Raw genomic sequence first — 24,440 nt, 5'->3', positions numbered from 1 at the left:
TAAGATTGACAAGAACAGTGCAAAATAATGAAATCTAGACGATCTAAAATAACCTGATCAATCTTGCGCAGTTACATGGGGGATTTTAATTGTCTTCCTTGCTGTGAATCATGCTGCCAGTCTGCTGCCGTTGCACGGTCATTTACTGCAGCATGGGAAGCCCTTCCCTGCTGCTGCTGACACTGTGTATGAGCGCATTAGGGAGGAGGAGCTCTGCAGAAACATGAGGAGTAAGAGTGCAAGCAGTTCATTCTTTCCTTATGTTTGGGTTAATTTCGGCAAGAAACCTTTTTAAGCATAGTTGGGTTGGGGGTAGGGGGGATTCCAGGACTGGAGTTACACTGATCTATCCATATAAAAGACTTTGGGAGAGAAGGAAAGGAAGAGAAACGCTTCTTTTAGTAGTTTGGTGACAAGCTGCAATTCAGTCAGATTGTAGTTTTTTTTCAATGGCAGTAACTGCACAGTAAGCTAAAGATTCTGCTAGCTTAATGGTTAATAAGTTTTAAAGCCTGCAGATTTTGACTGGATTCACTACAATGTCTGAGAAGGAGTCTGTGATTGAAGGCCAGACTGCAGGTAGGAAATATTTTACTATTGTGACGCTGCAGTGGCCTGCAGTAATACTTTTCAGAACCAACCTAGTAGTCGCTGTCTTTTTCATTGTTTTTATCTGTAGGATCCTGACTGGATGTAATATCCTGTTAGGTCTTTCCAGCTTCACTGCAGAGCCCAGCCATTGTAACAGTCACATGGATGGGAGACTTGTGGGATTCAATGCAGCATAAAATTACAACAAGCTGATTTGTTGCAGGTAGAGAAAGCCTGTAGCCTAATCCGTTTCATTTGGCCTTTCGTCTCTTAGCTACTCACTGTGAACGTTCAGTTCATCCCAATGTTAGATCAATCAATTTTCGCTCTGGTAATTGCTTTAATCTCAATGATCAGATTTACAGTTTCTTTCCTTTTGAACAATTATTACGTGCAGTTATAATTGCTGATGAAGATTTCAAAATTACGATCCTAATGCCGTGGTATAGTGATTTCGATCAAGGTCATTGTAAAGTGAGTTCTCAGATAAAATTGACTAAAATGTAAAAATCCACATGCCATAAGATTCAAATCATGGTTTCGACCTTTTAGTCGGAGACATATTTTCATTTGGTATTAAATATTGTTTGTATCCTGAATGAACCAATTAAAGCTGCAGAGAGGTATAACGTGGCTCAGTGTCAAAAGGAATTTCATCACCAGTTATTTAAAATACGATTTGGAAAATGAATGTTTTAACTTTGGCTTCTCAGTTACTGGAACCAAAAGCACCTTTAAAGTCGTGATATCATTCTTAGTCATCCGTGTTAACTTATGCCCAACTAAGCAGTTGTCCGCAATATGGTCAGTCTCTAGAGATACAACGCTGTTTTACATCAATGTCTAGACACCATGCCTCTACCTTGGGGCCTCCCAAAAGAATGTGGTTCGAGGAGGAACAGTCCTGTTGAGGTTGGGGTCTGTTTATAACCTTTGGATCACAAAAATGCAAATTTTTAATGTAAAAGGTATGCAATCATCATTGATATTCAGAAGATAAAATAGGCAATGAGCAAAAATAGTTTCATTTTCATTTGCTCTATTTGTAAAACTTCAAATTAAGTTATTCATTTGAAAAATTGGAAAATTAATAATAGCATTACGGTAACTGAACATGAATAGCCTCTTTTAGATAAGTTTTCACTTTGTTTCATAGTATTAAGATGCTCAAGTTTACTGATTTTTAATTAAAAAATGACTGACAGTGGTGTGATTTTTTTTCATCATCTGAGTAGCTTTATCAACATTCGTCATCATAAAAATCAGAAATAAAATCAGCAGGTAACACTTATTCTGCAACTGTATGAGTAAAATCTCACACCAACATCAGCATGAATTATAATAGTGGTTCTGTAGGGATCTTGGACTCACCTGCTGTACACAATAAGAATTATTACAGAAACTGAATAGATAAATGGTAAATTGAATGAGAATGTGTGAGATTCTAAAGATTGTGGCGGCACGGTGGCACAGTGGTTAGCACTGCTGCCTCACAGCGCCAGGGACCTGGGTTCAATTCCCGCCTCAGGCGACTGACTGTGTGGAGTTTGCACATTCTCCCCGTGTCTGCGTGGGTTTCCTCCGGGTGCTCCGGTTTCCTCCCACAGTCCAAAGATGTGCGGGTCAGGTGAATTGGCCATGCTAAATTGCCCGTAGTGTTAGGTAAGGGGTATATGTAGGGGTATCGGTGGGTTGCGCTTCGGCGGATCGGTGTGGACTTGTTGGGCCGAAGGGCCTGTTTCCACACTGTAAGTAATCTAATCTAAAAAAAGAATTGCGAGGTAAACATTTCACTATACGTTTTGTTGATAAAATTTCACCCACACAAAATTCCACAAGATAGTGAATATCAACTGAGTGCAGAATTAGAGATTGGTTTGATTCCCACTCACCTGATTAGCACTTAAGAATAGAAAGTCTGGGCCGGGGTGGGAAGGGGTATAAAATCCCACTTTGGCTGGGCTGTAAAATGGATGGTAGTATATCAATCACCCTTTAGACACCCTGATCAATTTTACTTTTCAATTTAGCCCACTTTCACTTCAAAATTTGAATTCTACCCCTTCATTATTCAAAATCAAACAAAGGACATAAAACATAGGAATTGAAGTAGGCAATTTACAGTCAAAAAATGTGGCACTGGAAAGACACAGCAGGTCAGGCAGCATCTGAGGAGCAGGACAGGCAACATTTCAGGCATAAGCCCTTCATTAGAAATTCATGATGAAGGACTTATGTCCGAAACATCAAGTCTCCTGCTCTTCAGATGCTGCCTGACCTGCTGTGCTTTTCCATCACCACACTTTTTGATTTTGATCTCCATCATCTGCAGTCCTCACTTTCTTCTAATTTCACCTTACAACTTACTTTGTCGTTAGCTCATGAATTAAGTCCATGACTAGGGTAAGATACTAGGGGAGTCTGGTACATCTGGAAATTCATCCTGTCAAGACGTCGGCAACTTCAAGATTGAAAGGGAGAGAAGTAAGGGCTTCAAAGCATTTTTGCAGCAAAATTGAAAACATAAACTGTTTAAAAATTCCATTAATGTATATCACATAAAAATAGGACATTTTGTTGTTGAATGCAAGAATTTGTTCTTGTGAGAATTCTTTTGCCTTTTAAACTTTTATAGCTTATTCCACATCATACAGTATCTCCCATTTATTAAATACAACCCGAAAGAACTGTGCATGCTGGAAATCAGTAGCAAAAACAAAAATTGCTGGAAAAGCTCAGCCGGTCTGGCAGCATCTGTGGAGAGAAATAGGGAAAAAGTTGTTTTTTATACAAAAGGTAGAACTGGGGGAGGAGGTAGGGCGTAAACGATAGGTGGAGATAGAGTCCAACGAGAGAACAGAACTGTTCAGTAGACAAGTGAGTTGATAACAATTAGCCTACGAGAATGAATATCTACTACTGGGGACTCTATCTCTACCTATCTCTTATTCATTAAAAACAATATTTTTCTGCCTACAATTTATTCTGAGGAAAAATGGCAGGACCCGAAACGTTAACTCTGATTTCTCTCCACAGACATTGCCAGAGCTGCTGAGCTTTTTCAGCAATACAGCTTTTGTCACCCATTTAATGACAGGAAGTTGACGGGTCCCAAGTATCTTTTAACATGGATCAAACTGATTACTGTGCTAGACAAAAAGGCTGGTGCTGGAAATGCACAGCAGGTCAGGCAGCATCCAAGGAGCAGGAAAGTCGACGTTTCAGGCATAAGCCCTTCATCAGGAATTATAGTACTGCAAATTCCTAAAGTGATTCGGGATAACTCTTGCTTCTGATTTTTCTAGCTCCTATGGGTTTTCGTACATGATGTAACCAAAATTGAGCATTTTGAGCATTAAGACAGAGTTACTCTTGTGATGTAGTAGGCTGCAATGTCTTCAATCTGACTTTGTTCCATTTTTTATATCAACCTATCTGATGGTAATCTACACTGAAATATTCTCATTTGCAGGCTGCGAAATGTAAAAACTAGTGGAAATCAAGTGTAAATAATTAGGGCCCAAGGAAAGCCCAGAATATAAATTATAATTTTTGTTTTTCTTACTGATTTTATGAAAATTAAAGTTGAAATCCTCAAACTATCATTTACACACATTAAACATAGTATGAATTTTAAAAATACGTTATGGAAGATTTTTTTCTGAAAAAGAAAAGATTCTGATGCTACAAAAGATTTAAAGATGCAGAGAATCCAACACAGATCCCAGAATAGAGGAAATTAAAGGTAATCACTGATAGATTGCTATAATTTTTATCAAATTGTGTCCCGCTGTGCGTAAAATTTTGATTGTAAGTTTATATCAATTTACAAAAGGTTCTCTGGTTCTTCACAAGAGTGTAGCCATGCTAATCAGTTGAGTAGAATTTTGGCAAATGTAACTTGAGAACAATGAGAACAATGCAAACAATAAAAAAAAATTAGTGTACACCAGTATTCCAGCATAAACTGATTTAAGTAATTCATGCAAATTTTCTCTCAGAAAATAGAGCACCTTCACTCTTAAAATATTTGAAGAACTCCTAAATCAGTATTTTGCAAACCCAAAGTGTACAGCTGTGGTTTAGTTTGGATGAAAACAATTTTAGAGAATATCATACTTTGTCAAAGGAAGTCGAGAGTTTGGTGCTGGAAAAGCACAGCAAGTCAGGCAGCATCTGAGGAGCAGGAGAACTGACATTTCAGGCATAAGTCCTTCATCAGAGGAAGACTTAGGTCATCTGTTAGCTGGTGTAGCCTTGCAATTGACGATGAGACTCTATAATGTGTGACAGCATACTGAATAAAATTAAGCCAATATGGTACTTGGCTTTTGATGTTTACACCTTAAGTAAAAGTCACCACAACCCTCCTATCTCATTAATGAGCAATAACAAGTGCTAATTTAACCTGAAGATCACCGCACCTCAAGCAAAGGGAGAGGTTGAGAAGGAAACTTCTTCATCACGATATCAGTCAATGCAGGAATTGAACCCACACTGAGACATCACTCCACGTTGTAAGGCAGCCATCCAGTCAAATGAACCAACCAATCTGTTCCATAGCTAGGGCGGAGTACAGCACTCATTGAAATTAAGATTAACACTGAACAATGTTTCCTCCAAGTTGCATGCCTGCTGATGTTCCTTCAACTGTATATAAGTATATGTACATAGCCTGTTCACCTCAGCTGATAGCTCGCATACACCAGAAAATAAAATTCCAGGTGCTGAACCTAATAGGTTTTCATGTCTATCAATGAGTGTGATTAGTAAGCAAGAAATCATTTTGCTTACCCTACCTTTACATATTTACCAATATTTTGATTCAGTGGACATAATTTAGGAAAAATTAGACATAGTTTCTTCATCCATTTATGATTAGTATTGAATTAGGTACTGTTTTGATGTCCCTTCCAGATAAATATACTACTAACACTCATTTTATGACTTCATGCATGAAAAACAGTCAATTGGTTGAGCTACCAGCATCCCTGATGTCCATGAAACTGTACCACAGAATGTAGTCAGTACTTCAAAAGAAAAAGAATATCAGATAACAAGTAACTTTGCTTTCAAAAGCTACTGATTTTTTTCCAGCAAATCTACACTTGAACAAATCCTCTGATACAGAGGTCACCTTCTCCTGATGGTTAATAGGGGTCATCAGTCATGAACATCACCATTCTGAGATCATTGTATTCCCCTGATAGAGTTAATACTGCAATCACAGCACAAACTCAAAGCACTTGGGCTGAACGTGTTGGGAATAGAAATATCAATTGATGCAGATCCACTGCAGAAAGAGCATTTTCTCTACTACTAGCAAAACAAAAGGCTATTAGTTTTTAAAAAAATCTGTGAGGCATATTGACTAACACTATTCTATTGAAATGCATTTATTTTTAGTTTTCAATAGCTTATCAGTAGAATTTTCTCCTATTTACAAATGGGCCAATCTTTGAAAAGAATATACAAACAAATAAATTTGAATGCAAAAATGCATGAAAAGCAAACTTGAAGTAGCTGTACAAAGCAAAATTAACTTCTCCAAAGAAATAAGTGTTGAGTATTGTTGACGTATTGAAGTAGTACTTTGTGGTTAATAGTCTGTGTTTAAATGAGCAGAGTTATTGATCAAGTTTATCAGAATTTAACATTCCTATAAATTGTACATATTTTTAGCATATTATAGCATTGATTTCAATCAGTCCACACTACTTGTGTGGAATGTTTTAGAAATTCAGACAAGCTGTTCAGTATTTTATAGTCATGTTAGTAGGGTGTGTCCAAAGTTCAGAAATAATGTGCAGGGCAAAGTGGGCTAATGCAGTCACACTTTATATGAGGTAGTAATTATTCTTAGCGATATGATTGTTTGAACACTGAATACGTGCATCAACTTCTCTTCTTTGTTATTTTCATTTAAAATGTCATGGTATTGCTGAAAATTTGCTGCATGTTATCATATAGGGAAAGGTGGTGTCAGGGACACCGCTGGCTCTCATAACACAGTGTTAGCTCCCATTTAAACACACATCTAAACTCCAGCCTTATCTCCCACTGAGAATGATGGCCTTCAGCTAATGATCTAAGCCAGCTCTCGCATCTTGCTTGCATGTGGTGCTGGATAGCAGATGGTGTAAAGCTGCTGTGAAGATGTCAGCATTCTATTGCCCCACCCTTTTTGCTGAAGGAGAAAACTATTATGAAGCAATGGCAAGGCTGGAAGGAGACAGTAATAAATTATACAATGCAGTACATATCTCCCTGACTCTCCAAGCAAACAAATCCATCAAAGGGAAATGTGATAGATGCATCAAGCCCTATAAATATATTATTTGCTCACATTTAAGTCATGAATTTTCTTAAAAGTGCTTCTTGATTGCTAAATGCCATTTAGACTATGCAACTACATCACCTTTTGAGAATTTGAAATTCCACTGAAAATTGGTAAATGTTCGGACTGGGCTATACCCTGGAGTAGCATCCTACCTGGTATTCCAGCCAGTGAAAGAGGAATTTAGAAAGAAAATATCTTAAAACTGGTTGTAGTTTTCATCTGATATATATTTAGAAGGAGCATGCATCTACTCAGAACTTTTTAATAAGACTTAAGCCATGTACAGTGAACACAGTTTAAACCTGAAAGAACACAGAGGACATGGACATGCCATTCTGCCCCGTCAACCCACATTGGCATCTATTCCAAAGTGAGTAACAATCTTTAATCACAGTAACCTACACTGTTCTCTTTTCATGTTATACCATTTTCCTCTATCCAGCTATTCATTCTAACGTGAAAGCTGATGGACACCTGTGTAATCTACAGTCACTGTATTGACTGATTGTCTGAAGCTCAAGGAAGTTTGGCTCAAAATTAATGTACAGGAGCCTGAGCTTTGGACACGGTGATTCTTCAGGAAGAGGGTTAGTTACTTGAACACTTATTCTTGAAAGCCAATCATAACCCTTAGACTTGGTAATTCTGATTGGTCTATGGTTAGGGAGAAGAGGATATGGCTGCAAGTGAGACAGATATGTGGACCCTGAAGTTAGCAAAGCAAAAGGCATAGTCCTTGTAGAAATCCAATTAGTTTAAGATATTTGCAGCTTTGGAGGAAATACACAAGACTGTGGAAGGACAAGCTGGCCATAGCACCATGATGCAGAAAGCTATCAAAGTGGGGAGTAATATGGAATGTAGTTTTAGGAGGGCATAAAATAGCTAGGAGAGTGCATACTGTTCTCTGCAACTGAGTGTGATTACCAAGGCTGTGTTGACTACCTATGTCAGGTTTATGGATACTTTTGGGCTAGAAAGGAACTTGGAGTGAGAGGAAAATGGATCCAATTACAATGTTGTCTGTGGGTGTCGAGGTAGGTCTACAGATGAGATTATGCAATTATGAGCAGCTAGGGGCTAAAGTCGAAAGCAGGACTACAAAGTTACTAACCTCTGGAGTAATAGGCCATGGGCAAATTGACATTGAGTAAATGGGATGAGAGATCTGAATGCAATAATTAAAGATTGGTGTGAATGAAATGAGTTTCAATTCATGGGGCACTGGCAAAAGAGGAAGATTTAGCACCAGGTCAGACTTCTCCTGAATTGTGCTGGGATTACTGTCCTGGCAAATCTTCCAATTAAGGCTGTATTGAAACTAAAAAATGTTTGGTTTAAAAAAGAACAAATGATAGAAAAGAAAGGCAAAATATTGTAGATTTTGGATATCTAAAACAAAACAAAAACTGCCGGAAATTCTCAGCAAATCAGGCAACATCTATGGAGATTGATTCCTGACTCTTAAAGCTTGTTTCTGTATGGATGATGAAGGTTGCATGGTTGAGAAATCCGGTGGAAATCCCATGTCACTTCTGTGGGAGAAGCCCAGCAAAGTTAAGTGCCTATCAGACATTTAATAATCTTCTTTTCCATAGGGTTTAGATCTTCAGGGTGAAAATCGTGACTCTTGACAGTTCCTGCCAATCAAAGGTGGGCCACTCTCTGTTGCTGGCAGTGCCTCCAGGGGTTTTGGCCTTGCCAGACAGCCTTCAGGAGACCTGAGCTACCGCTAGATTTCAGTGGACTCCAAGAGAATTGGTGTCATGTGACCCATTCATAAATCTAATTGACATTCTGTCATGGGCAGGTGTGTATATCACCACCTTCATGATGCACATTCCCCATCTTAGTGGTGAGAGGTTATCCCACTACCAGCAGGCTGAAATGCAGCCATGTGAACAATTCAGTTAACGAGCTCTCATGTTTCCAGACATGACTCATTAGGTCAGCTTATGCCCAACATCTCAAGCCAATGACCTTTCAACAGAGCTGAAAAAAATTAGAGATGGAGCAGATTTTAAGCAGGTTCAAAGACTGAGAAAAAGGAGGTAAGGTCAGTGATGGGATGCAAGACAAAAGAGATTGAATGACAAAAGCGATGATGGTGCAAAACAAAAAGAGATGATTATGGGGCAAATAAAGGACCAAAGGTTGCCTCTAGAACATGTAAAAACTGTAGCTCCTAATCAGAATCATTGGTAATAGCTGCTGACTAAAACGAAAGTGGAAACATTAGTTATGATTTGATATTAATATTGAGTCCAATAGATTGTAAAATGCCTAAATGATGATGAGATACTGATCCATTGAGCTTCACTGAGATCTTTCAGTGTTTCTGTGAGAAAACAGGGGTAGGATAGAAAGATCATTCAGTTTTATGTAAGTGATCACATAGCTCAGAAAAAATAAGATTAGTCAACCCTTTTTTTTCAGCATAGTACAGGCTCATCAGCCCTCATTGTTGTACTGACCTTTTATCCTATTCTAAGATCGCACTAACCTACATACCCTACATTTTACTATCATCCATGTGCCTATCGAAAAGTTGCTTAAATGTCCCTAATGTATCTGACTCTACTACCCTACTGACAGTGCATTCCACGCACTCACCACTCTGTGTAAAGAACCTACCTCTGACAGCTCCCCTAAACCTTCCTCCAATCACTTTAAAATTATGTCCCATTTCATTAATACCATAAACCAATTTTTTTTTAGTAAAATATTAAATTATTAACAGAATAATCTCTGGCAATATTTCCTCTTGGAATCAGCAAAATATTTATTCAATTAAATGGTTACTTTTGAAGAATGTTAGAATATCTTATTTTATCGTCATGTAGTCATTGTTAGCTCACAAACTTGTTGGGTGAATACTTGTTATGATAACCTTGTGAATGTTACCTGCTCCTGATTCCTTGATTGCTCCGAAAAGAAGCAGATACGTTTCTTGACATTATAATCTGAATTACCTGTTGGTATAGCAGATGCTTTCTAACATACACAATGGGCTCCTATTATGCACAGAAGTTGCAGTGGATTAAAAATCCACAGATCTGGGTGTGACAAGATGAAGCATATAATTACTGGATTATACAACTCCCTTCTCAAAATATGTGTGTAGAAAGCCATTGTTGTCGCTATTTTAAGTACCAATGTTTACATGCCTTCCAATACAGGCCTCTTGTACCCATCACACTGTGTTAGCAGCCACACTTTCAGCTGCCCAGGCTTCTAAGTTCAGCAATTCCCTTTACAAATTTTTCGGCCTTCCTAAACCCCCTTTCTCCTTTTAAGATGATGTTTGGTCAATCTTTTGGTCATGTCCTTAAACGTCGGTTTTTAAAATTGATAATCCTGAAGCATGTTGGAAAGTTATAATAGTTTAAGTGTGGAATATAAATGCAATTTGTTGTTTGAGAAATATGTAGATTTGTTTAGGTTTGTTCAGGGCACAATGATGTGGTGTGATGAGAGAAACACAGGGAATGCGTCTTGCCTGAACATTGTCGTTTCAATCACAGGCTTTTTAAGATTACACATTAGGGGATCAAAATAAAATGATGACTGTTTTTCAGAGCATTGACTAATCGGTATGATATATATCTTTTCATTTTAAATGTTTATTATAGGAATTTGCCAGCGGTTGAGCAATGACGTAAAATGATGAATGGAACACAAACAGCCCACAGTGGCAATCAGTATTTCCAAAATATAACTTAAAATTCCAAGTAAGTAACAAAATGCCATATCAGGAAGATGACAGCCTTGTGGTATTGTTACTAGACTGTTGACCTAGAGACCTACAACAGATAGAGAAATTTGAGTTCAGCAAAAATCTAGAATTAGGAGCCTAAAGATGCCCATGAATCCATTGTCAAGTGTTCGGAAAAATCCATCTGATTTGCTAATGCTGTTTGGGGAAGGAAACTGCCATCCCAACCAGATCTGGTCTACATCTGACTCCAGACCCATAGCTATGTAACTGACTCTTAACTGCCCTCTGGGCAGTTAGGGATGGGCAATAAATGTTGGCCTAGCTAGCAACACCCCAGCCCTGTCAATGGATTAAAAAAAAGATAAAATCAGAATTTTACTGATGCTGACCCTACAGCTCAATAACAGGCTGTTTGGAGCAAATGCTCAATTATGCGCCATATAAAGCCTTTCCTCATCCCTCTTGTGCAGTATTGTGATGGCTTTGTGGAGTGAACTTCCATCAGCCATAAACATCTTGGAAAAGTTTAGCTTATTCAATCATTGTAGATCAGTTATTTGATAATACAGTAATTTGCATTTTATGTATTGGTAATGTGGTGGATGGTGGGATGATTCAAATCTTTTTTATTCTTGTATGGGATATGGGCATTATTGTCATGGCCCAGCATTTGTTTCCCATTCTTAGATGCTCTTGAACCAGTTTCAGAGGGCAGTCAAGATTTCATTGCTCTGGCTGGAGTCACATGTCGGCCAGCATAGGTAAGGCCAGCAGATGAGTTTTTATTCCATGCAACAATGGTTACTTAAACAGTCACCACTAGATCAGCTTTTCTTTCCAAATGTTTAATGAATTCAACTTTAAATGTTTGCCGTGGTGAGATTTGAACCTATACCTCCACAGCATTAACCTGGGTCTCAAGATTACTAGTCCAATGGTGGTAGGCAAGAGAGGCAGGTATACACAAATGGAATAAACTATAAGAAATTAAGAAAAAACAGCAAATAATTTAGATTGGGGTCCAGCAGAGCATCAGAAATCTGTTAAAAGCGTTTCAAAAATGATTAAAATATTTCTATCCACTTTCACTGGATTTGCAGTTATTAGGGATTAGTAAAACATTTGATTCCTTTCTCTTTAGTTTTGAAAAATTCAGAAATATGCTTGAGATCAGTGAAAATAAACAGATGTCTGGAAAGTTACAAGAAACAGACAGTATTTGGCACATGAGAGAATACTTTTGTCATGACTAGTCTTAGTCCAGTAGCTCAATGTAATGAATGTAAACTTTGTTGTTGTGTATATTCCACAGTAGATTACCTCAGATTTGTATAGAAACAAATGCTGCTGTTATACTTGAGAACAGCTTTGATGGTGGTTCATAATTTACATCAAGATGTGAGCAGTGCTCCAGCTGTACCATTACTGCACTAACGAATAGAAAATCTTTTAAAAATGATACTGTTAAGAAAATATCTATTTTGAAAATCTACATTTTGACATGATGAAAACATACGTTGGTTGAGGATTAGTACATATGTGCATTGGGTGAATACTAAGCAAACTGGGCAGCGATGATTAACTGGAGATGACGAGGTTTGACGAGCATGGAATGATGTGATTAAGCCATCTTCTGTTATGGGCTTTGGAATTGTAGACAGTTATTAACTTATTTTCCTGATCTGCGTTTCCTGCTCTTCTCTGGACTTGTCTGGCCACATGGTACAGAGACATAATTTAAATAACCTTCCAGATTGTTTGCTTACGTTCCAAACTCTTAGGAGCCAATGTTTTATTTTTCTAGTTGGCATATATCCTACAGGTGATTTAACCACATTATCATGTATAATCTGCACATTGTTTAACATGTAGATATCTAAAATACATATATTTGTTACAGACTATGTCATATTGGTATGGGTATCATACAGAAACACATGAACAAGCAATATTGGGTCGCTCAGAGCCTGACCTAACAGCAAGGTAGGTCCACAAGAATGGGCAAAAGGAATTGTCAGATGATAGTGGCCCATGTTATTCTTGTGGAGGCTGGGGAAATCACTTCTATTCCATTGAAATTTACTGGGCCGAAACTTGCATCTTTTGGCTAAGTCCGACTTGCATCAAGTTTTGGCAGTAAAGTTTGAAGAGTTACCTCACTTTCTTGCCCACTCGCCTCATGAATTAGCTAGGCTTCTCCTATGGGGTCCATCATGTCTGATCCCAGTAATCTTACCATATGCCATTCTGAGATAGCTTGTGATTTACTGGATATCTGCTGAAAGATTCCTGGCTATGGTGCTGTTTTTAAAAGGCCCTTTTGCACCTGGATGATCACTGACATTCTGGATCTGCCTCGCTTGTTGACGTACAGAATCTGAACATCTTGGAGATTGGGAAGTGGGCACCATGATTTTCTGAGAGGGACTTAGAGGTCCAGTTTTAATTAGAATTAGAATCCCTACAATTTGGAAACAGGCCAGTTGGCCCAACAAGTCCACACCGACCCTCCAAAGCATATCCCACTCAGACCCATTCACCTACACCTATTACTCTACATTTCCCCTAACTAATGCGCCTCGCCTGCACATCCATGGATACAATGGGCAATTTAGCATAGCCAATTCTCTTAACATGCACATCTTTTCACTGTGGGAGGAAACCAGAGCACCCAGAAGAAACTCATGCAGACACTGGGAGAATGTGCAAACTCCAAACCAGAGGCTGGAATTGAACCTGGGTCTCTGGTGCTGTGAGCCACCGTGCTACCCAAGTGATAAGGAGTGATGCAAATGAGAGAAGTCCAGACCTAGAGGACCAGTAGAGGAGGCCATACCATCAGACCCTGGCAGCACGGTCAGAGGTTGCTGCCCAGGTCAGTGCCATCTCTTGTGTGCAAAGCAACAGCTGGCAGTGTTGAAGGAAGGTCAGTGACTTTCTCTGCTGCGCCAGATTAAGAGACAAACTCTATTCTCAGCCACCTCCAATGATCCAATGTCATGTATGTGCATTGTTTTTCTTGCTTCCATATGATATAGTAGGCTATCAGCTTGAACCCCCATCCATGGAGCCTTATCTAGGACCATGCACTGCTGTCTGATGGTGTAACAATACCTTTCAGCCCTACACAGTGAGACTACCAACCACATATACGCTTAAAGCACTACATTTGTAAAAAAAGCCTTCAGAATCATTTACAATCCATTGCCACCCATGTTGCCAAAGTGCCCTCAATAATGTTTCTTGTTTTGCTTCCATCTACTCCGTCTCATTGTAATCCCAGGTTCTGCAGCTGGGGCACATAGGGAACCTGCTCGGCCAATGAGCCCATTGGCTCTGGAGGTTTGGCCATGTGACTCCTGAAGCACTTGCTTCCAGACATAACAGGTATGTCAAAGATTATCTTACTATACACAAGTCTTCCCTCTTTGGTTTGCATTTGCAGAGGTTCACACTCACTCTGTCTCTGCTGCTGCACCTACCTCCTACCAAGGCTGTCAGCCATTCTCGCTGTTGCCTGTGACATCTTTCTTAGCCCCCACCCCTCTCCCCACTCCCTACACCACTAGCCCTGCATGTCCTCTGCACTACTTCCTCATTTGCCTTGGACCACTTCATCACCTCACCACACCTGCACCAGCACTGACAGCTATACCACCTGTTTTCATTTCACTCAATCCCTCTCTCTATCTTTCCTTGCGGGAGAAAACAGCACACAGCAATGCAAAGCGAGGCTCTATGGGGAGGTGATGGCTCTGATATTTGGCTCCTCATCCCCTACGAGGAGAGAATTCTGGGAAGACCAGGATTCCTCCTGAAAGGATGTCAAGCCACCCATGTCCTACTAATTGTGTAGGCTCACCCTTTGTTCTGCAACTCTAACAATACCCCAGCTGTCAGTCTCAATCATTATACACCATTTCTAACCACTGGCCACAGTGTGTTCTCTCTCTTGTGCTGTGCAGGTATTGTGACATCTCCAATGACTGGTTCCACCTGAGACCACTTCCTTATCCTCTGAGGATGAAAGAATGGAGGCCTCAAAGGAAGCACCAGGATGTCTGCATTCTTCACCCCCTGCACCTGCTCAAATGCTGATATTTCAGTGGGAACTTTAGGCACAAACTGTTGAGCACCTCACTGTGACAGCTGTGCAACTGGCTGAGGAAGAAACGTTCCAGGCTGCTGGCAGTTGGAGGACTGTCAGAAACCAGGTTCCTGCCAAGCCCCTCAGTCAGGAGAGGTCCCTGTGGTGTCAGCAAGCAGGAACTTTATCCGCTTGTGCGGGAAGGAACCGGAGCAGCAGACAGGAATGTAGGGCTCAATGGACCTTATTTTCCAGACGCTTCAACAGGGAGATGGGTGATGCAACTGTTTAGATGTCTGTATGGACAGGTTGGCACTGCCATGGAGAGCCAAGCTCAGTATGCTCAGGAGCTGCTGAAGAGGAGCTGCACGTGCTCTCCACCACTCAATCAATGATCCTCAGTATCAAATGTATGGTGACAGGATAGGAAACAGGACGGGAAATCTGGTGTCCCTTCCTCACAAGAAGAAAGGGTCTGAGGAGGAACCAGATGCAAGTCCCTCAGAAGTTCCCACACAGCGCTGGGCTCTTCACTGCCTTCGAAACTTCACAAATTCATTTCAAAGAGGGTCGACATGAAGATCCTTGATATGCCTGGCATGTCCTGGCACAAGTGTGTTAGGAGTCACATGAACAAACCTCGAGTGTCAATGGGCTCCATAGCCAAGCAGGATCCCTACTGCACGTGCCCCTGTCACTTCCCTTCCCCTCCAACCCAGGTAGTCTCTCTATGAAAAGATATTCTTCCACTCTCAGGCTGCACTGCATGGTTGTAGATGAGGCTTCATACCTGGAGGTTGGTGCTGAAAGCCTGCTGCATTGTATTGAAACAAGAGCAACAATGCATTTATATGACATTAGATCGTGTTGACACCTTTAGCTATCCTCATGCAACATTGTTTTGCATAGAAATGTAGCTGTAATGAGCTGTCAGTATTATCTGAACAGCAAGTGCAAAACATGGCGGTAGGTAATGCTTTAGGGGAATAGGGACTCTGCAAGTCTGTGTTATGTACAATCCATGGGACTTTCCCTTTAAAAGTTCTGTATCATGGATTAATACTGCAGCCGCTTCCAACCCAGTGTGAGTGTAGTCACAACCATTTCTTTTCCCCATTGTGTACTTTAGTTGAAAGAAGAAGGGCTTCCAGCCTCTGTCCAAACATGTTAGTGAGACGTGAGATACAAAAATTCACATCTCCTTCCTGATAGCCTAGCTTGTAAATCCCACAGATTCCACATATCCCCAAGGACCCTACCCAACCCATCTTCATGTACCTGCAGCTGCCCATCTTCCCCACTCTCAAGTCACTGACATAAGAGGTGGTTCTGCCTGAAGTGGGCAAAAACCACCATTCCTTGAAGTCAGAGTTCTCCTGACAGTAGACCAACCCCCTGTGCCATATGACCTTCTTGGTAGCTGTGCTTTACCATTCCCTCTCCTTGTTGATTCTACCTTTGACGATTGTAATCCCCCCTTCCCAGAGCATGCAGTCCAGAGAACTGAACACAAAGTTGTCAAGTCTCACTCCAGCAGCAGTGCCACCCTCACTACCCCCAGTCTTCTTTCCCCTCACCATGGCCCACACCCTTTGAATGACCTGACCAAACAAACCAGAGGATGAGGGGTGCTTGCAGTTAGAGCCTGTAGGTCATGCATTGGGCTGCAGTTTAGTCATTGTTATAAGAAGGGGTGGGTACATTGGCATCAGAGCTAGGCTCTGAGTGGCTTTCAGTAGCCACCTTTTACTGCCCTCCATCCATACTCCTAACCTTTGCCAAATTTGGACTGATTAACTTAACAGTATCGATTGTTGTCAAACCTAATTCCTGTAGGGTGGGGGGATGTGATCAAGGTCTTGATGCTAAACCACCTGATTATTTCTCCCTCCTGCTAGCTTCCCCACTGTTTTTATGGGAGGGAAGATTCCATCCATCAGTTTGTAGTATCTTACCCATAACTTGTTCTATTGTCTATTCATCCTAATATGGAAAAAAGGGAAGAGTTCAACTTTGTCTTTGTACTTCCTTATTTTTAAATAGTATTTTTTGAAAAAAAGAAATTGATTATTATGCCCATTATAGCAGCCATTGTGCTTTTTGGTTAATTGCAATTTCTAGGCATCTCTGTGGCATTCTCAAACAGATGTTTGGCCTCTGCGTGGGTTAATAAATGGTCAAATGTATTTTCACCTGCTTCAGAGAAATTGAATGTTCTTGGCCTCAGCATTTCCAGGTTTGAAGGCTTTGTATGAAGTCTCAATTTTATAATTTTTATCTTTGTTTTCAAATTCCTTTGCGTCCTTCCCCAACCCAATCTCTGTAATCTCCTCTAGCTATACAACTGTCACAAGATTTCTGTATTCACCCACCTCTGGCCTCTTTCACATCCTCAATTTTGATTATCCTACTAATTGGCAGCTCTGCTTTGAGCTATCCAGAATCTAAGCTCTGAAAATCCTTCATATATCTTTCCACCTCTCTCCCCTTTTAAGATGCTACTTAAAACATTCCCCATTAACAAAGGTTTTGGAGATCTCCTTGTTATTTCTTACCTTCATTCAATATGGATTCTATGTTTTCTGATCCAGTGACTTCTCGCTGTCATACTCATGCCACCCTTTAGGTACCTTAGTCCCTTTCCTTCCTGCTTCTCCTTTCAAAAAGTCACAGATCTTTGAATATTTATTTTCAGTTTTTATCTCCTTGTAACCATGTTTACGTCCATTAACCTCTATTTGTGCTGTTAATTCATTTACCTTTTTCTGAATGCTACGTGCATTTAAATACAGACATTCATTTTGCTATGTTACTGTATTTTTCCCCTTTGGCCATATATTCTGCTGTTTTTCTATGTTTGTACATTGTCCCTTCCTTTATTATATTGCTTCTTGATACCTATTTACTTTACATTGTCTTCATCTTGAGCTTTGCAGTATTTTCAGTTGTATATTTTGTGTTAAAACTAAACAAACTCGCAACAAGTTTGTTATTAAGCCTGCAAAGCAATCATTAACTGTCTTGATTTGGAGATGCCAGGGAACGCTGGCTGAAGATGCTGTCTTGAAAGCTGGCTGAAAACAATTGAATGCTGGAAAAGAAAGCAGGCAATTAGCTTCTAACCCTCAATGTTTTTCAAGTTTGCTGAAGCGATCTGAATGTTTGCCTTTTTTGCTTTCTTTAACACACTATTGACAGATAACAAGATTAGCAAGTCAACAGGAACAAATTAAATTGAATTTTGATGTCTGCCCTGTTCTCAGGAGAAGAACTACAATTGATAATGTTCAAGGGTGTTAAAGCCCATCTAAAACTAAAGCATTGTGGAACCTAAAAATTTTGAGGTCAACTTTAACTAGCATTGGACTGCCGCCTGTCTGAACAGTGATCAATTGTGATCTCATTGTCATGGAAAAGAGCTTAATCCTATAGATGTCAAACCTCTCTTGCGATCTAAAGAAAAGGAAGCAGAATTTGCATTCACTTTAAGCCAGACAAGAATATCCTACTTATTCAGTTCACAATCATATCTCTCATCCATAGGCTAATAAAGGTTGTTTTACATTAGTCTTCCACTGGCAGCCATTCAACATTTACATAATAAAGTGGATTTTTCAGAATTTACAGCCATGCTAATCTTCAAAGAAGAAATTATGCTCCAATTAGCCCAATCTAATGATACCTTCTAGACTGCCTCAGGAAAGGGAACTGGTCAACTCATATTAGTTAAGAAGGAAGTTGTACTTGGCCTTTTATCTTAGCCTGCTTAGCACACTCTCCTCATTCCTGAAGAAGGGCTGATGCCTGAAACGTCGATTCTCCTGCTCCTTGGATGCTGCGTGACCTGCTGCGCTTTTCCAGCAACACATTTTCAGCTCTGATCTCCAGCATCTGCAGTCCTCACTTTCTCCTTGGCTCTAAGTCTGCTCTAGCTGCCCTGTCACTATAAACCAGGGAGAAGTTAAGTTTCTAAATTTCTCATTTTACTTGAAAACTTTAACCTTCATAACATTTTTGATTTGATTTGATTTGATTTATTGTTGTCACATGTACCTAAGTACAAAGAAAAGTTTTGTTTTGTGAGCAGTACAGGCAGATCATAGTAAACAAGGGCATACAGATCATAGGGTGCTTAGACAGAGAATAAAAGATATGACTGCACAGGAGGTTCACAAGAAGGTCAGTAATAACCTCAGGGAGAGGCTGTTCTTGAACCTGTTGGTGTGTGTGTTGTTCAAACTTCTATATCTTCTGCCTGACAGAAGAGGTTGGAAGAAAGTATTACTGAGCTGGGAAGGGTCTATGATAATATTGGCAGCGTTCTGTGGCAAAGAGAAATGTAAATGGAGTCCATGGATGGGAGGTTGGATTGCATCATGGTCTGAGCTGTGTCCACAACTTTCTGTAGTTTCTTATGGTCCCTGGCAGAGCAGTTGCCATACTGTCCTGTTGTGCACCCAGATAGAATGCTTTCTATGATGCATGTGTAAAAGTTAGTGAGGGTCCTAATGGGCACACCAAATTTTCTGAGCCTCCTAAGGAAGAAGAGGCATTGTGCTTTCTTGACTATCACATCGATGTGAGGGATCCGGGGCTGATTGTTGATAATTGTCAATGCTTGGAACTTGACGCTTTTGACCCACTCCACCTCATCTCCATTGATGTCGATAGGGGCGTGTCCATCTTCTTTCTTCCTGAAGTTAATGATCAATTCTTCTGTTTTGCTGACATTAAGAAAGAGATTGCTATCATTACACCACAACACCAAGCACTCTATCTCCATCCTGTATTCTGACTCATCATTCTTTGATACCTGGCTGACAATGGCACTGTCATCAGTAAACTTGTCAATGGCATTCGTACAAACTTTGGCGACGCAGTCATGAGTGAACAGGGAGTACAATAGGGGGCTGTGAATGCATCCTTGTCGAGTGCCAGTGTTGAGGTGCTGTTGTTTATCTTCATTGATTGCAGTTTGTGGGTAAGGAAGTTCAGGATCCAGTTGCAAAGGGTAGAGCCAAGACTTGGGTCTCAGAGTTTCGGGATAAGTTTGGTAAAAGTTATAGTGCTGAAGATGGAACTGTATTCATAGAGTTATAGAGATGTACATTATGGAAACAGACCCTTCGGTCCAACTCGTCCATACCTACCACATGCCCCACCTGCCAGCTCCAAACCCTTCTTATTCACGTACCCATCCAAATGCCTTTTAAATGTTGCGATTGTACCAGCCTCCACCACATCCTCTGGCAGTTCATTCCATACACGTACCACCCTCTGCGTGAAAATGTTGCCTCTTAGGTCTGTTTTATATCTTTCCCCTCTCACTCTAAACCTATGCCCTCTAGTTCTGGACTCCCCCACCCCAGGGAAGAGACTTTGTCTATTTATACTATCCATGCCCCTCATAATTTTATAAACCTCTATAAGGTCAGCCCTCAGCCTCTGACACTCCAGGGAAAACCGCCCCAGCCTGTTCAACCTCTCCCGATAGCTCGAATCCCTGGCAACATCCTTGTAAATCTTTTCTGAACCCTTTCAAATTTCACAACATCCTTCTGATAGGAAGGAGACCAGAATTGCGCGCAATATTCCAAAAATGACCTAACCAATGTCCTGTACAGCCACAACATGACCTCCCAACTCCTGTACTCAATACTCTGACCAATAAAGGAAGGCATACCAAACATATTTTTCACTATCCTATCTACCTGTGACTCTACTTTCAAGAAGCTATGAACCTGCTCTCCAAGGTCTCTTTGTTCAGCAACACTCCCTAGGACCTTACCATTAAGTGTATAAGTCCTGCTAAGATTTGCTTTCCCAAAACGCAGCACCTCCCATTTACCTAAATTAAATTTATTCTGCCACTTCTCAGCCCATTGGCCCACCTGATCAAGATCCCATTATAATCTGAGGTAACCTTCTTCCCTGTCCGCTACACCTCCAATTTTGGTGTCATCAGCAAACTTACCAACTATACCTCTTATCTTACATCCAAATCATTTGTATAAATGACGAAAAGTAGTGGACCGTTGTGGCACTCCACTGTTCACTGGCCTCCAGTCTGAAAAACAACCCTCCACCACCACCCTCTGTCTTCTACCTTTTGAGCCAGTTCTGTATCCAAATGGCTATTTCTCCCTGTATTGCATGAGATTTAACCTTGCTAACCAGTCTTCCATGGGGAACCTTGTTGAACACCTTGCTGAAGTCCATTTAGATCACGTCCATTGCTCTGCCCTCATCAATCCTCTTTGTTACTTCTTCAAAAAACTCAATCTAGTTTGTGAGACATGATTTCCCACGCACAAAGCCATGTTGGCTATCCCTAATCAGTCCTTATCTTTCCAAATACATGTACATCCTGTCCTTCAGGATTCCCTCCAACAACTTACTTATCACTGACATCAGGCTCATTGGTCTATAGTTCCCTGGTTTGTCCTTACCACCCTTCTTAAACAGTGGCACCACGTTAGTCAACCTCCAGTCTTCTGGCATCTCACCTGTGACTTTTGATGATACAAATATCTCAGCGAGGGTCCTAGAAATTACTTCCCTAGAGTTGTGAGGTGCACCTGATCAGATCCTGGGGATTTATCCACTTCTATGTATTTCAAGACATCCAGCACTTCCTCCTCTGTAATATGGACATTTTTCAAGATGTCACCATCTATTTCCTTCATTCTATATCTTCCATGTCCTTTGTCACAGTCAACACTGATGCAAAATACTCGTTTGTATCTCCCCCATCTCCTGTGACTCCACATAAAGGCTGCCTTACTGATCTTTGAGGGGCCCTATTCTCTCCCTAGTTACCCTTTTGTCCTTAATGTATTAGTACAAACCCTTTGGATTTTCCTTAACTCTATTTGCCAAAGCTATCTCATGTCCCCTTTTTTGCCCTCCTGATTTCGCAGGTAAAGGGTATGGCTGGAAAATTGGAAGCCTTCAGAAATGAGATAACAGGAGTACAGCGAAAGTACATTCCTATTAGGGTGAAAGGAAAGGTTGGTAGATATAGGGAATGCTGGATGACTAGAGAAATTGAGGGCGTGGTTTAGAAAAAGTTAGAAGCATATGTCAGGCATTCATGAAGAAGGGCTCATGCCCGAAACGTCAATTCTCCTGCTCTTTGGATGCTGCCTGGCGTGCTGCGCTTTTCCAGCAACGCATTTCAGCTCTGATCTCCAGCACCTGCAGTCCTCACTTTCTCCTATGTCAGGTATGGACAAGACAGATTGAATAAATCCTTAGAAGAGTATAAAGGCAGTATAAGTATACTTAATTGTTAAGTATACCTATACTGCCTTTATACTCTTCTAAGGATTCATTCAATCTGTCTTGTCTATACCTGACATAGGAGAAAGTGAGGACTGTAGGTGCTGGAGATCAGAGCTGAAATGCGTGCTGAAAAAGCGCAGCAGGCCAGGCAGCATCCAAAGAGCAGGAGAGTTGACGTTTCGGGCATGAGCCCTTCTTCAGGAATGCCTGACATATGCTTCCAACTTTTTCGAAACCACGCCCTCAATTTCTCTAGTCATCCAGCATTCCCTATATCTACTAACCTTTCACCCTAATAGGAATGTACTTTCTCTGTACTCTTGTTATCTCATTTCTGAAGGCTTCCAATTTTCCAGCCGTGCCTTTACCTGCGAACATCTGCCCCAATCAGTTTTTGGAAGTTCTTGCCTAATGCTATCAAAATTGGCCTTCCTCCAACTTAGAATTTCAACTTTTAGATCTGGCCTATCCTTTTCCATCACTAAAGTGCTCCCACACTGACACCTGCCATATTTCCCAAGAGTATGTCAAATTTTGCACCTTGTCCATCAGGTACATTCACATACTAATCAGAAAATGTTTTTGTCTACACTTAACAAATTCCTATCCATCTAAACCCTTAACACTATGGCAGTCCCAGTCTATGTTTGGAAAGTTAAAATCCCCTACCATAACCACCCTATTATTTTACAGATAACTGAGATCTCCTTACAAATTTGATTCTCAATTTCCCTCTGATTATTTGGAGGTGTATAATACAATCCCAAAAAAGTGATAATTTCTTTCTTATTTATCAGTTCCACCCAAATAACTTTCTTAGATGTATTTTCGGGAATATCCTCCCTCACTGTAGCTGTAATGCTATCCCTTATCAAAACACCACTGCCCCTCCTCTCTTGCCCTCCTTTCTGTCCTTCCGGTAGCATTTGTATCCTGGAACATTAAGCTGCCAGTCCTGTTCATCCCTGATCTTTTTCCTCATTATCTCCCTGGGTTCCCCGCACCCCCCTCCCTGCCCTTAATAGTTTAAATCCTCCTGAACAGCTCTAGCAAATCTCCCTGCCAGTATATTAGTACCCTTACAATTCAGGTGCAATTTGTCCTTCTTGTACAGGTCACCTCTATCCCAGAACAAATTCCAATGATCCAAAAATGTGAATCCTTCTCCCATATACCAGCTCCTCAGCCATGCATTCATCTACTCTATCCTCCTATTCCTACCCTTGTTAGCTTTCAGCACTGGGAGTAACTAGGATGTTACTACTCTCGAGGATCTCCTTTTTAAATTGCTGCCCAACTCTCTATATTCTCCCTTTAAAATCTCATTGTTTTCCTTTCCTGTGTCGTTCGTCCCAATGTGGACAATGACCTCCTGCTGGTCCATCTCCCCCTTGTGCACATTCTGCATCCTCTCTGAGACATCCTTGATCCTGGCACCAGGGAGGCAACACACCATTCTGATTTTTCGCTGCTGGTCGTAGAAAGCTGTTGGGCTAAAGGGCCTGTTTCCACACTGTAAGTAATCTAGTAATCTAGAATCTAGAAAAGTTTGTCTGTGCCTCAGACTGGAGAGTCCCCTAACACAATCAATCACTTGGAACCCAGTGTACCCTTGATTGCATTAGAGCCAGTCTCTATAGCAGAAACTTGGTTGATCGAGCTTCATTCCCCTGAGAATCCATCACTCCCTAAACTTTCCAAAACAGCATTCTTGTTTGAAATCAGGAGAGTCACAGAAGACTCCTACACTGCCTACCTACCTCTCTTACCTTCCCTGGAGTTAACCCATCTATGTGACTGTATCTGCAACTTTTCTCCCTTCCTATAATTGCCAACCATCACATCCCCTTGCTCTTGTAAATTCCTCATTGCCTCTTACTGCATCTCCAACTGATCCATTCGATCTGATAGGATTTGCAACCAATGGCATTTATTGCAGATATAATCCTCAGTAATACATAAGCTCTCCCTAAACTCCCACATCTGACAAGAAAAGCATATCACTCTACTAAAGACCATTTTTGCTTCTTTCAGTCCATAGACCCAGAAAATAACACTGTCTTATTCCTCTACAAAACACTGCTTCGGGCTAACTTAATAGTTAAGGCATATATTTTTAAGTTTAATCAAGAGTCATATCTCAATAAAAATATATAATCAAGAAAGAACCCACTCCACTCATTACTGCAGACTTACTGTAAGGCCACACTTAAAAATATTCACTTATCTGTTTCTGTGCTGTGACCTCTCCCAAACAGGTTCCTCCAAGGTCTATTGTGAATTTCACTGTTTGTTAATTTTCCCAGATGCACTCCGATGTCCAGCGATACGTGAATTCAAACAGCAAAAGCAGTAACTGTGCAGGTTCACTCCTCTTCAGTTAACAAAGTGGGTTTCTTTCTCTTTCTCTCCTGCACTGA

General features: G+C 40.6%; 1 protein-coding gene across 3 annotated transcripts in view; it reads left to right on the top strand.

Moving 5' to 3' along the window:
- Positions 1-212: 212 nt before the first annotated feature.
- The window catches only part of hspa12a (heat shock protein 12A), a 106,063-nt gene continuing 81,835 nt past the window's right edge, over positions 213-24,440 (top strand). For 2 of the 3 annotated variants that reach the window (XM_060842450.1, XM_060842449.1), the window contains exon 1: positions 213-579. In XM_060842450.1, the coding sequence (XP_060698433.1) occupies positions 540-579 (40 nt within the window). In that variant the 5' untranslated portion in view covers positions 213-539. Of the gene's footprint in view, positions 580-10,563; positions 10,663-24,440 lie in introns of all 3 variants that reach the window. The other variant, XM_060842451.1, reaches the window with a different exon arrangement.

Source organism: Hemiscyllium ocellatum, chromosome 22 (genome assembly GCF_020745735.1).
Source record: "Hemiscyllium ocellatum isolate sHemOce1 chromosome 22, sHemOce1.pat.X.cur, whole genome shotgun sequence".
NCBI classification, from domain to species: domain Eukaryota; kingdom Metazoa; phylum Chordata; class Chondrichthyes; order Orectolobiformes; family Hemiscylliidae; genus Hemiscyllium; species Hemiscyllium ocellatum.
Note: the sequence above shows the minus strand (reverse complement) of the source record. Positions and strands in the feature narration are given on the sequence as shown.